Source organism: Manis javanica, chromosome 16, assembly GCF_040802235.1.
Source record: "Manis javanica isolate MJ-LG chromosome 16, MJ_LKY, whole genome shotgun sequence".
NCBI lineage: Eukaryota > Metazoa > Chordata > Mammalia > Pholidota > Manidae > Manis > Manis javanica.
In genome coordinates, this window is record NC_133171.1 from 10,524,094 (window position 1) to 10,538,693 (window position 14,600).

The following is a 14,600-nucleotide window of genomic DNA, read 5'->3' on the forward strand; positions in this document are numbered from 1 at the left end:
TTGGAGCCTAGTAGAATTGACTGAAACATTGGAAATGTTCTAAGAAGTAGGTTAAGAAATTTTGGTTCTTTGGCCATTTTATTAGTGCCTTTTCTTGAAAAAGTCTTGAAACACATACAAGATTATGAGACCATTTTCATTATGAATTTAGGAGAACATGAGAAATAAGGAGGCTTTGGTAAGGGGAAGCCCGCAGCATAAACATGTAACACAGAAATTGAAAATGGAATAGGATAAGCAATCAGTGTTCAGAACCCTGAAGATATTGGTCATCAGTTTAAGTAACACTCTTTGTAACGGGGACACCAAAAAAAAGACAGGTTAAGAGAGGATGAAATGATCATTGAGCCAAATATAGTATGGGCACCGGTCAGTATTTGTCTGGACGGTATGAAGGATTTTCTGGGTATCATGGAGTGATGTGTAATGACTCTTCAGAAATATCAGATATTCTTAATTTCCTAGACAAGTTCAACAAGCGCAGCTAGTGACATTTCATGCACATATGGGGAGAGAAGCAAGGGGTGTTGACATTAAATGGGAAACTTGGTAGGTGAAAGAGTTGGACACTGTTAACTGAGTACTTGTCTGTAATTTTTGTCCTCCTCTATCAATAGCTGTAGAAAATCAAATCTGGTTTTACATTTTTTTATTTTAATTTTTAATGGCCTAGCCCTAGTCTTGAAAGTTTTTGAAGATACTTGGTTAATTTTTTTCCTGAGCGTTACAGTGATACAAGAGACTTTGGTAATTGTGTTTTCACTATATTGTAGTTACTTACATAAGTGATGGTAAGAGTTTAATTTGGCATAAAATATTTCTACTAAATTATAGCTGATTTCACCCATTTTTGTTTCAAAAGAAATGCTCTGCACAGCTGTCTGGTTAGTGGGTAAATACCTCATGTTGCCTCCTTAATTTCAGAGTGCTCGTCTTCGAGCTGCTGGCATTGGAAAAGATTTCAAGGAAAATCCCAACCTCAGGGATAACTGGACTGATGCAGAGGGCTATTACCGTAAGTTCACAATTCTTACTGCTTTTAGAGTTCATTTTAATATTTTGTAAAAGGTGTGTGTCTAAATACAGTTACATATTGGAGAATCTGAAAGTCAGTCACATCATGGTGCCGTCACTTAAAGTGTGGCATATCTAGCAGCTGTTCGAACCCGTGTTTTATCTTAGTAAGCAGCCAAGAAACATCACAGATTGAAGTGAGCAAAGACTTGATATGCAACTTAAATCTATTTCAAGTTATTTTCAGCAGTGAGATAATCCTCCGGAAGGAAGGGGTAACCTGCCTTGCTCGTCTTGATCTGAAACCGAGATTAACAGCATACAAAGAGTTTGGGATGCCAGTTATGCAGTGTTTGTCTGGCAGGACCACAGTTAGAAACACTTCATTGAGCACATTTCTTCCTACTCAATGTTAAAATCATTAGCAGCTGATAGGACAGCGGCAGCTCTTCATGTCATAATTGGAAGTAGGCACACAACTTTTAACCACATTATGAAAGTGACCAGTGGAGACACGGCTTTGATTCTCCATGGTGTCTAGGAAACCAGGCACACTAGAGATTTGGCACATTTTCAGTGATTACACTGTTCACTATTTATTATGAGTATCCCACAGTTTTGTTGAGAAGTCTGTTATATATGGTCAGAATTCTCATTTTTTAAATTTGTTTTTTTAGGTGTGAACATAGGTGAAGTCCTCGACAAGCGTTACAATGTGTATGGCTACACTGGTCAAGGTGTGTTCAGTAATGTTGTAAGAGCCAGAGATAATGCACGAGCTAACCAAGAAGTAGCTGTGAAGATCATCAGAAACAATGAGCTCATGTAAGTTCAAAAACTTGTAATGAAACCTTTAATAATACAGGTATTCACAAATGACCCTATTTTTTAATGCCATTTTGAAAAAGTATAACGCAGTCTGTGTGAAACAGGTATTGCAATTATAAAATGACAGTAGTTCCTTTAGAGTCGATTTTTAATTTGTAGCCATCCATGTGTTCTTTGTGAAGTACTAGAACTATAGGCTGATAGGAGTTAGTGCATTTCATTACCTACTGTGTGCACTAATATCAGTTTAGATTACTTTCTACTGCTTGTTTTATGGCTTTCTTTTGTTGGGAATATCTTAAGATTAGAGATGAGAAATAAAGGATCATACTGAGTAGAGTCAGTGAGAATATGGTGGCCTGCAAAAAGTGAAAATGTAGTTCTGGGAATTATTTGTATCTTTTATCTAGTGCCTTTTTCCTTTAGTAGAATAGAGTTAATGGCTGTATCCGTATGTATATCACAGACTGAGCTAATGTTAAAAGCAACTTGCCATTGGTTTTGAAACATTAGCAAGAAGTGTTATAAATTGATACTAGTCTTAGGCTACCCTAGGCTTAGGAAATTTTGTTTTCAGAAATTAAATATTAATATCTGTTGAGACAACCATTCTTAGACTCTTAAAGGAAGCAAACTGTTCAGTGTGGTTCCATTTTTAAAAACATTTTAAGATCAAGATATTTTGGGATAAAATGTGCAAGACTGATTTTCCTTCAAGCAAGCTAGGTTTGCTCCTTAGTATTTCTGTTTTCTTAATTGATTATTTTGGAAATTAACTCCATTAAAATGGTATTTGGCTAAGTATAAAGTATTGTGTTAATGATAGAGACCTTTCATTCCTTAACGGATTTATTAATGGCACTTTAAAAATCACAAACTGTAACACATTACCTCTGATACATCAGACTGACCCTAAAAAATACATATTAGTTTTGGTTGTATTCAATTTTTGACCTAATTTTCTTTTCATTACAGGCAAAAAACTGGTTTAAAGGAACTAGAATTCTTGAAAAAACTTAACGATGCTGATCCTGATGACAAATTTCATTGTTTGCGACTTTTCCGACACTTTTATCACAAACAGCATCTTTGTCTTGTATTTGAGCCTCTAAGGTACAGTGTCAGCCCTGCACATAAAACTGAAAATTTAGCTGCCTTATCTCTACCAACCTCATTTGAATTAATGCCCTGACAAATTTTCTGGGTACTTTTATTTTTTCTAGTTAGCCCTTGTTTTTGTTTTTTAACTTTTGGTTGAAAACTAGTTACTTGGCAATCAATGTATAAACATTAAGTGACTACCTACTATGTGCCAGACACTATTATTTCCCATGTAGCCTTCATTCAATAGAGATTCTCTGAAAATTAAATATTTCCAGCAAGGATTAAGCCAGAATGAAAAGAGTTGTGGGTAGTGGAGTAGAAATTTGATTTTGGCCTTCAAAAATATGGCTTCATTTTTGGGCTTTGAAATGTAAACCCATTCTAAAATCATGAGAAATTTTATCATTGCATGTGTTCCCTTTTATTTTGGAAACGGAGTTTTATTGGAAAATTATGTTATATACACAGTTTCATAAGCTCTCCTGTCATTGACTGAATAATTTATCACGTGTTTGGGTAGGGATTCTTAGTATTTTCATTGTAATTCATATTTTGGATTTGATTTTACTTGATGTTTGAAGGTGTTTTTGCCTTATTTATAATTTGCATTTTAACCCCTAATTTTGTGTTTTGTTTTCCTCTCTCCCCTAAAAGTATGAATTTACGAGAGGTGTTAAAAAAATATGGTAAGGATGTTGGTCTCCATATTAAAGCTGTCAGGTCCTATAGTCAGCAGTTGTTCTTGGCATTGAAACTCCTTAAAAGGTGCAATATCCTACATGCAGATATCAAGCCAGACAATATCCTGGTAAGTCGGTCAGGCTGCCTTTTACATCCATTAACTTCTTAACAATAATGTGATTACAACTTGTATTATTCTAGAAGTAATATAGTAGAACAATAATTCAGGATATTACTTTTTTTCCTTTTGATTGGTGAATTTAGAGTACTCACAAATCCCAAGAGTGCTTTAATTTAGTAATGGCCTTCCTCTGTAATCTAAATAAAAAATGCTACACATGTTTTGAAATTAGAGATGTTCACAGTTCTTGAACTCTAATTTTATGGACTGACAGAACTAGAGGCATTTAAGGGGATTACCCTCTCTTAAACAGATAAGTTTAGTTTAAAGGTGCCTGGGAGTAATTCTTTTTTCCTTCACTTTTTTTGCTTTAAAAGCTGTGGCTTCTAGGGGCCCAAACACAGTAAATCTCAGTTGTGATTAGGTGTTGTATTGAAAGGCATCCCTTTCACTGTCTTTACCTCATACAGTGTTTATTTTTTGAAATAATAGAAACATACTATCATAGTGAAATGATTAATACACACACACACACACACTCTCTCTCTCTCTCTCTCTCTCTCTCTCTCTCTCTCTCTCTCCCTCTCCCTCTCTCCCTCTCCTCTCTTCCTTCCTGGTCTCATTTATTCACCTTAGTCTGTGGTTAGAACTGAAGTAATGTTCACAATATGGGGATTCCTAGATAATCTGCCAATAACATGTTCCATACTTTAAAAAGACAGTGATCCCATTAAAGTTTATTAAGGACTCCTTATCAGTAACTTAGCTCTTAGTTCAGATTTCTCTTTTTCCTCTTTTTTAATACCTTAAAATATTTCCTTCCAGACTACCACATTAATAATGAGGCATTGCATTTTAATACATATGGTCTAGGTAAATAAAGTCATAACTTTTAAAGATGCTGAGTAACCACAGTGAAATGGTAGGTATATTATGAATGAACTGTAGACATGCCGAGTCAACTTCATAGTGGATTTTTACCTTTTTTCTCTCAAAATTGTGAAACATAACATCCATACCAAACAATGTATAAAACATACAGGTAATTTAAAGCTGATTATATAGTGAACATCTGTGTGGCTGCCGTGGAGGTTAAAGAATAAGACAGTTGCCAGTATCTAACATGCTATTCTTAAAATTTCATTTTCCTTTGAGTTAAAGCCAAACTAGTACAGGTTTTCCCATGAACTCCAGACACGAATGTTTCTCCTTCCTGAGGAAGAAAAAAATGGGCATGAGAGACCACATGGAGCTGTTTGTTAATGAAACAAAGCTTTTTTATCTGTAATTTCAACCATCAGCGTGGTTAAATACACATGTGTCATGGGGGAATAGAAGTGTAGCCAAACCCAGGTGCACATACGTGTGGATACACTGCTCTTCAGGCATTTTGGTCAGCCCAAGAATTCCACTGATTTTTTTTTTAAGTTTCTTAAGTAGCTGAATGCAGTTTGTACATCAGAAGGCTTCAAAAGTGCTTTTCTTTTTGAGGATGCCTGTTTTACTGATTCCCCAGAGGAAGAGCATGGTTACTGATGTGACAGTTAAAATTAATCTTTTCTGTTACTAGCTTAGTTCTGTGGATATCCTCTAAGAGACCAGTCTCTAACACTGACTGAGCTTTGTGATATTCCAGTAGAGTGCCTGGGCCTGTTTATTTAAAGTGTTACGTTCTTTGGGATGGGAACCTTAGGCCAAGTTCAAGTCCCAACTCGGAATTTGTATGTGTCTCTTTTGAAGGGGGGAAGGGACTCTGGAATATGAATTATCTTCACTTGTTAGTCCTGAACATGCTTCTGACTCATGAGTGGCAGCAGTCAAGGGAGCACCTCCAGCCTTTCTCAGCAGATGTCACTGTTACTATGTATGTGGAAGTATTTACGAAGGAAAAAAACAAATGACTAATACAGAGTTTATCAGTTTTGCCAAATATACTTAACATTTTCTTGACTAATACCTTCTTTATATTTAAGGAATTTAATATATTTACACTTGAAGTGATTGCTAAATTTGGGATGGTCTGGCAGCTTCGGATGAAGAATGTTTACATCATTTTTGTCCCAATTTAATCTGGATCATACTGCTTCCTTTGCTGTCATAATTTTCTGGCAACTGAAAGTTAACTTGAGTCAGCTGAAAGTTAATCTAGGTCTGATTCCTGAGCAATGAACATCTTCATGTTCCTATAAGTAGTAACTTTATCTTATTCAGATATACTGGAGATTTTTAAATGGTACCTTGCTCCAGTGAGGTATTTCTCTTCTCTACTCTTTTCTAAAGAGCATTTTTAAAAATAAAATTTACTTGGTATTAGCCCATATCTCCTCACTTTTTGGGGAAAAAAAATTTTTTTAACTAATTATGTTCAGATACTTAGAGCTCTTAATTTTCCATACTTAGGAAATTGAGTTATAAAATAACTAGAAAAGGAATTTTAAAATAAGCAACTTTGTTCTCAGTATTGGAAATAACTTCTCAAAGACAACTGTTTTATGTGTCGTAATTATTCCTGGCATGAATTAAAACTTCAATGATAAAATGTTTTGCAGGTTAACGAATCAAAAACTATTTTAAAGCTCTGCGATTTTGGTTCGGCCTCACATGTTGCGGATAATGATATAACGCCTTATCTTGTCAGTAGATTTTATCGTGCTCCTGAGATCAGTAAGTTTCTTCCAATGTTCTTTGACCTGGGCTATCATACGCAGTGGAAACAGCATATTTAATGTCTAAGTACTCTTTTCCATCGCACTTCAGCCGCTGCACGAGGTCATTGAGGAGGAAGGGAACCATAGCAAGTTCATCCTCCTCAGGTGGAATGATGGTAGTTGTGACAGGAGTCTTGATCATGTCTGGCAAGAGTAGCAAAACAGTTGTGGAAAATCTTCAACTTTAGAAGACTGTTCTTGATTACTCAAGGTCTGATTATCAAATTTATGGATTGTATGGGACCTTTGTTTTTTCCTCTTCCTGTTGCCTTCCTTGAGGCTGATAGCAACTCCACCAAAGGTGAAATAAAAAAAAAAAAAGAAACATTTTCTTTTGCCCCTTCAGTTCCTTCCCCACTCCCTCATTTCTTAAAATTTTTAAATTTAAGACTGTTAAGGAATAGTGGAAAAGAACATGAAACTAAATCCAAAGTGAAGTATTAAGATTGTGATTATATAGTCTAAGCTAAATTAATCCCCCATTAATGGAAGTAAATAGTAGTAGATTTTGTCATATACTAAAACTTCTATTTTGTTTTCAGTTATAGGTAAAAGTTATGACTATGGCATAGATATGTGGTCGGTAGGTTGTACCTTATATGAACTCTATACTGGAAAAATTTTATTTCCTGGCAAAACCAATAACCATATGTTGAAGCTCGCCATGGATCTCAAAGGAAAGATGCCAAATAAGGTAGGACATTTGTGCAAGTTGTTTTTTTTTCAGGGTCTAGTAATAGTTTCCTGTATTCTGACAGATTGCTGACAACTTATTCCTTACTAGTGACTATTAAACAATTTCAGAGAAGCAGGTGTGTGGCTATTATTCTTTAGCTCTTTCTCATTTCTGCTGTTTTAATTAATGGTTCTAATCAGCCAAGAGCTATCTAAAGAGAATAAAAGATTCCATTTCCCTTTTCCCCTCTAAAGTCTTTGTTCTTTTCTTTACCCTCTTGAATAAAACAGGAGGATAGAGGCCTATAGTTTAGGGTAGAATTGGAATTGAAGAAGAGAGAATTGATGAGCATAAATTTGTTAAGCACCATATATATGACTGATATCTCTGTTCTTCCCTTGTTTTATTTATTGTCCTTGAATGATGGGCAGAGAAGCAGCAATACTCTTGGGAGCAGAGCCTTACTGGTAACAGCACCAAGTATGCTCGAGAGCTGGAATGAGAAAGATGAAGGTCAGGTTAGTTAGCTGTGAGGAAAGGGCCCAATGATCAGAGGGTGAGCGGGTGGATGTTGGAAAGGGAATCTAGCAGCTGTCAATTTATTAAGGAGTGGAAGTTGTTTGGAAAAGGAAGGTACCAAGAAGATTCACTTGAAAGACATCTAACATAAAACTTACCTTTAATGCTTCACCTATAGTATCAGTTTGATTAACACAAAACGAGAGTTTTAGGCATTTATAAAAACACCTGTGAGCCAGAGCTTAGACTTTTAAGATTTTAGCCTGTTTGCTGAATTTCTGAATAGTTCAGATATTTCTCTGAATTGTTCAGAAGCCATTACATTTTTTAGATAATTGTCCAAATTCTGTTATGTTGGACTTGTTTAGAGTAACTCATACAGAAATTCGCTATGTTGATACTTGTTTTAATGAGTTCTGACCTGTATCACTTTAGAGCTGTTGAAACATTATTTGTAAAATGTTTCTCAGTTGCTAAGAGAACAGGCCCCAGTTGTGTATTATTTTTCCTATCTAAAAACAAATTATTTTAAGTCTTTGTGTAATCCTCAGTTTTGATGAATGAAAGCAAAACTTTGGAATTATAAGTTTAAGTCACTGCCTGGGATAATATAATTTCATGTTCTTAAGTAGTTTTAGGTACAGCATCTGTATTAGTTTTTCTGAAGATGATAATCTACGCTTTCCAGAGCAAGGGATCTAAAATCATTTTTAAATGAGAGACTCAGACTAAATAATAGTTCTCTAACTTGTTAGGTATTAAGTTGTTAGTAGGCCAGATTTTCATGATAGTTCAAAACTCAGATTTTGTTCTTTTTTATTGCCAGATGATTCGGAAAGGTGTATTCAAAGACCAACATTTTGATCAAAACCTCAACTTCATGTATATAGAAGTTGATAAAGTAACAGAGAGGGTAAGTCTTTTGTAAGTGTGCTACATTAAATGACTGTCTTACTGATAATGAATTGAGTACTGGTGGTACTAGGAGCTATGAATATTTTAAAACACTAAAAATAATCCCTTTTTTCTATTGGCCAATTCCTGAGTAAAACACATCAGGTCATGAAAAAGAATATGTTTTAAAATGTCTGTGTAGTATAATGAGTTTATTTTCATTATAAGTCATGTTTAGGCCATCTTTCTCTCTCCTTTGGATCACTTCCTTGCTCTGAACTCCCCATCCAGCTTCTGTACTGCTGCCAGAGTGATCCTTTTGAAAAATCTAATCATGTTACTCTCCCTGCTTTAAAAAAAACCCTTGTTGGTTCTCTTTTACCTGTAAGATAATATATTTAAATTCCTCGGAGTAACCAAGTCCTCTGTAATATGAATTCTGCCATCTTCAGCAGTGTCCCTCTCCTTAGGACTATGTAAACCCCATTCCACACTTGGCAGTTAGCTGAAGGACATGCTGCTTCAGACCTTTGTGGCTTTGTTCACAGACCATCCTAACTTTACTTGCGCCACCACCCCCAAATATATTGAATTTCAAGCAAGTGAAATACGCATTCTTTATGAACCTTTCTAAAGCTTCTGTGTTGAAATAAGGAGTTCTTTATTTTCCCCATTGTATTTTGTGTTCCTGACTTTGTCAGAGCACTTACTGACATGTCATGGCTTCTACTTGTTTGCATGTCTGTCTGTTACCTCTGCAGGGTAGGTAAAATATAGTTAAAACAACAAGTATTTACTGTTGATTTTTAGTTACTTATGTTTTTGAATTCCCTTAGAATTCCTTTCTGTTGTCATTTTTATTTTTTTCAAAGTTAAATTACAGAATTTTTTAAAAACCGATCTTAGGTAACGGGGTTGACCTTTCTCATTAAGTTATTGATTGCTTCTTGAGAAAATGTAGAAGATAGAGGAAACAACATGAACCTTTTAAATGAGTAGATGAGATATATATTCTTAGAAATATTTTAATACATAAAGCAGTCTGATTTAAGTTATAGGTGTTTATTAACTTACTTAGAGATACACATTTTTAAAATTATTTTAGGAGAAAGTTACTGTCATGAGTACCATTAATCCAACTAAGGACCTGTTGGCTGACTTGATTGGGTGCCAGAGACTTCCTGAAGACCAACGAAAAAAAGTGCACCAGCTAAAGGACTTGTTGGACCAGATCCTAATGTTGGACCCAGCTAAACGGATTAGCATCAACCAGGCCCTGCAGCATGCCTTCATCCAGGAAAAAATTTAAACGAGATGAAGAAGCGCCAAGGGTTTGAGTAATTAAATACAAAGACTGAAGAAATTTCACAGCAGTTTATTAATGTATATAAACTTATAAATATTTCTCCAGCAAATTTGAGGAGGCATGATATATTTGAATTAACACCAAGGGTGATAATTTCTTTTAGAAATGTTAGTTAATCTGTTTTGTGTCTTATGTGAAATTTCACTGTAGAACTGTTTTAATTGCCAAGACTGCACAGAATTACAGTGCTTATGTAAATGATTGCAGTTCACATAAAAGACAAAAGCATCTGTTATAAAGTAGTAATGCTGGGTGGTTGATTTATTTTTAGCAAACTTGGCTTCATTTTGGTCTTCAGATAAAATGGCCAGCATAAATGCTGTTTATATTCACATTTTCCTAGGTGTGTGTGTGCAGGCCACAGCAGCATGCCCTTGGTGTAGTCAGTGCCGAAAGGGGTCTGTTCCTTCTTGAGCCTGCCTGCAGGGATGGTCTCCTCTTTTAAAGCAGGTTGTGTACAACATTCAGTACACTGAAGGTAAGCTAAACCATCAACATCACTAGTGTTTTAAGATGTTACTTTATTGGAACAATTGACAAATGAGGGATATTAGCTTTGTGGCAGAATTTCCTGCATGTGTGATAGCTGATCTTGTATTTTTTGGCATTGCAACTGTGGCATAGTTACAATTTCTGTTCTGTTTATCACATTTAAAATTTGAAGAGTATGCGCTTGATGGATAGAGCGCCTTCAGTGTACTGTTTCTTATTAACTTTGATTTTTTTAAATCAACTTGCTATAGACTTTATATACATTTTGTTAAATACAGTTCTTAGTGACAGAAACAATGCGTAGTTTTCATTTACTAATTATAAATGTTGAGGCCTAATTCTGAAAGTCCTCATATTTAAAAGTTAGATAGACAAACATAATGAAATTTTTAACTATTTGTATGTCATTTTGAAAGTGTACTGCTTTATGGTAAAAGTGTTTTTCATTTGTTCATTGTTTTCATTATTTGTGATCATGTTGTCTTTCAATACAGGCATAAACCTTCCACTCTTGAACAAAGCAGCTGCTTTTTAAAAGCGGTAATTGCTTCTTTACCTTTTATTTCTTTTGTAAATGAAGCTTTTCTTTAAGAATGTGACTTTAAAGTGTTGTCTATTGCATAAAACAGTTGACACTCACTTATTGTAAAGTAAAGATTGTTCTGCTGCATGTGAAGTGGACCATGCAGATTTCTGTATGTTCTCAGTATGCATCACTAGGTAATAAAGTCTTTTGTGAACAAGGCATTTGTAGCCATTTTTAAAAGTTTTTGTCTTCAGTGCTGGTAAGTCAGGTAAACCATAAATAGTTAAAAGCAACCTTTTGTTTCTTCCTTTAAGTCGTTAACTTAAAAGAACTATTTGTTAAAGATATAAACCTAGCCACAAGTTTATCATTTTATTAATAATTAGGATCCTAATTATTTCATCAAAAAAATCCTACCAGTATTGTCAGTCTTCAGTGTAGTGAAATAATTCCTATAGGTTATGGCGTATAATTCAGGATTTAACTAATGTTTCTGCTATTTTCTCACTTTTCCTTTTGATGGTGCGGAAAGAAAAAAGGAAAACGGGGCACAGGCCATTCAACGCCTTCTCCAAGGGGTCTGATTTGCTGAGACACCAGCTTCACCTTCTTAACAAGGTTATTTCTGACAGCATGTGTAGATAAACATTTAGCAACAGTTTTAAAAAAATCATGTAAATCGGCTTGGTTTTGCAACACAAAGGAATTCATATTTTTAACATGGTAGAAAAGAACTTTCAGAAATGTATGTAATCTTTTCTGTTTGGGTGGTAAAATTAATGCTTGTTTCCCTGAGGAATGGGGAAAATAATCAGATTTGGGGGGTTTAAATAATATTTTTAAATTGTAAATGGGATTTTTTTATTCACCCAGGCACCTAATTACAACAAGCATGCACATTTTGGTGCATTCAAGAATGGAAATCAGAATAGCAGCATTCTTCTGGTGGGTTTTGCTCCATTTAAAGACATGAAATGAACTACAGGAAGGTGATAGATGATATATTAAGCCAACTTTGAATCTACACCCAGTCTCTTCATGGTTTAGACTTACTAAAATAAATACAAGGTGGTTTCCATCTTCAGGTAGAACAAAGCCTTGTCAGTAAGGCATCACAGTTGCAGCTTTTCTGCCTTAATTTGAAACAGATAGTGATTTTTCCCACCATTATTTACTTTATTTTGGTGATAATATGCTGCATATTCAAGTCTTATAGTTTCCCTCAAAATAGCTAACCTTTTGATACTTGTGGTGATTTTCATGGCTTCATTATATATAATCATTTAAGTAAGTTAACTTCCACTAGAAACAGTTCATCATCTTATGCCTTCAAGACTATTACGTGATCTTTAAAAAACAAAGTTGCTTGTTACTTGTTCTTTGTGTTGTAGGTGCAGTTCAGTGGACGATGATGACAACCAGAAGACATGAGCTAAGGTTTCTGTCCTATAAAAGATTTAAAGAAAAAACAAACTCCATTTATTTTTTTGTCTGAAGTCCTTAGTTTTCAGCGTTATGATCTGGGTTTTGTTAATGTTGGTACTTAGAGCAGTAGTGCTGTTGTGTCCATCTGTGACGTGCTTACGTTACCATGCTACCTGCCTCTCCCCGCTCTTCCACTCTTCCGTCCCCTTGTACAAGACTCTTGGATGATGAGATTCCACGTGACATGATTGTCAAAATAGGTTCCTAAGGTTTGTTAGAAAAACAGCAAGCACCAAAAGAGCATAGGATTCAGGTGTCTTATTTCCTTGGCAGATGCAAAAGAATAGAAACTGTAATTTTAAGAACACTGTTCACTTCCTTGTTCTGTTCCTCAACTTACCTTCGGTAACTTTGTTTTAAACAAGTGCTGCAGTCATGGTCTGAAAATAAAATGTTCAGAGCCATTTCCACTTAAGGGAAGTGAGAGATGATAATACTGTAGATCTGTGAGACCACCAAGTTTAGCCTTCCTAGATTTATCTCCTTGAGCTTAAAACAATTTTTATATACGCATACATGATCTTTTTTAGAATTTATAATTTTGCTGAGTAGAAATTAGGAACTCCACAAAACGTCTGTTACATTGAGGTCATTTAGTGAGTGAGTAATGCTTATTAACCTGCATTCAGAGTAGCTCTTCGGTTTTCAAATACGGTATTGCTCATGAAGTTTCTATTTTGTTACATTTTGTGGCAAAAATTATAATTGGGTAATTGTCAGACTGCAGGGTTCATAAGTCTTAGGACATAATCTCAAAGCTGTCATAGTTCTTTCTGTAGGTGGGGAAATAACTGAGATCTAGAAAGCCATATACATTTTAGACACTGCTCTAGATGGATCTTATTCTTGAAGATAATAAAAAATTAGGTTGAATTTCTAGGCTTAGAAGTGGAGAGCGTATTTTGTCATGAATTTTAAGACTCTTCTAATATTTTTATTCACCCTTAAATCCTTATTAATAGCATCCTATTTCATTATTCCCCAGTGTCTCATTTCATTCCACTTCTCTGAAAATAATTTTAAAATAATAGTTTTTATTTTTGCCATTGTAGTGTTACTGCCCTTCCTAAATCTAACACATACTCGGGACATCTTTACAATACAAAAAATGTGTATATGTTTGATGGTATGTAGTAAAGGTAGTGAAATATATGTTCTGATTTGTTCCATTTTTGCATTCCTCCTCCTATGCTTTACCTGAAGTTTATCATTTTGCAGCAAAACTCTAGCTGACTGGGCAGAAGTAAAATTTCTGTACTGAAACAAGGAATCAATACGCCTTCAAATTTAAGCCAAGCAATTAAGGAATGCCCTTTTAAATGCTAGAGATGAGAAAGAAGCCAGATATTCAAACATGTAATTTCCTCACATTAGTTAAATAATGACATCATTAGAAATTGGACTTCATAAAATCTTTTTCTTTTGTAGTATCCTAGTTCAAATATATAATATGAATTTGTATCATTCTTCCCCAGATGGAATATCCTTATAGAAATATTTGTGTTTTCAATATGTCGATATTGTATGCTAAATTGACTTTTAAAATGTTTTCCAGTTATCTTGATTGGTATCATCACGGCATCTTTAATTTTTCTTCTCCTTCTGTATGTAGGGTAAGGGACTGTTCTTCTGAAGAATCTTTGCACTTAGTGATCAAGATGTGGAAGCTGATCTCTGAAAATACTCAATATGTATCCTAATTGTTCATGGTATCATTGGAATTATAGTTTGCATTTGAGCAGCAGGAAACAATAAAATATACTTCTTTCTGCCATACTGTCTTCTGATTTTTGCTTGAGTTTGGTGTTATAAATTAAAAGCACCATTTCTTACCTGATGTTTCTTAGATGCTGTTTCACTGATGTTTGTAGATGTGCTTTGAAAAGTATTTTGTGCTCACATGTGATTGGGAACCTGTGGGTTAAATCAAAGTTAAAATAATATAAAATAAGTATAGTTGGCTTAAGAAGTTCTCAGAATACATCTTATGCTGTGTTGCAAATCTCAGTGAAGGGGAAAGGTTTGGAGGGAAGTTTGCCAAACTGCTCGACAGAATCTACCCTGTTGAAGAACTGCAGTTTGGAAACAGCCAGTTTAGTATGCTTGTCCTATTTGGTTTTCCTAGTAGCAGAAACATAATAAATAATGACTCACTTTACTGTAATGATTTGAATAAATTGGTTCAT

General features: G+C 34.8%; 1 protein-coding gene and 1 long non-coding RNA gene across 9 annotated transcripts in view; both read left to right on the top strand.

Annotated features, from left to right (window-relative positions):
• The window catches only part of PRP4K (pre-mRNA processing factor kinase PRP4K), a 32,275-nt gene extending 21,127 nt beyond the window's left edge, over positions 1–11,148 (top strand). Inside the window, exons 8-17 of one of the 8 annotated variants that reach the window (XR_012126426.1) lie at positions 925–1,015; positions 1,692–1,839; positions 2,818–2,955; positions 3,601–3,754; positions 6,298–6,412; positions 6,999–7,150; positions 7,564–7,650; positions 8,478–8,564; positions 9,651–10,389; positions 10,898–11,148. Coding sequence is in view for 3 of the 8 variants with exons in the window: in XM_073225242.1 (XP_073081343.1) it covers positions 925–1,015; positions 1,692–1,839; positions 2,818–2,955; positions 3,601–3,754; positions 6,298–6,412; positions 6,999–7,150; positions 7,564–7,650; positions 8,478–8,564; positions 9,651–9,854 (1,176 nt within the window). In the remaining 5 variants the exon portion in view is untranslated. Of the gene's footprint in view, positions 1–924; positions 1,016–1,691; positions 1,840–2,817; positions 2,956–3,600; positions 3,755–6,297; positions 6,758–6,998; positions 7,151–7,563; positions 7,651–8,477; positions 8,565–9,650 lie in introns of those variants that run through there. The other 7 variants (XR_012126427.1, XM_073225244.1, XM_073225242.1 and 4 more) reach the window with 7 other exon arrangements.
• A 305-nt stretch (positions 11,149–11,453) lies between these two features.
• LOC140846921 (uncharacterized) lies at positions 11,454–14,188 on the top strand. The gene is made up of 2 exons (XR_012126433.1): positions 11,454–11,547; positions 11,803–14,188. It is a non-coding gene; the product is annotated as an uncharacterized lncRNA (long non-coding RNA).
• Positions 14,189–14,600: the final 412 nt, after the last annotated feature.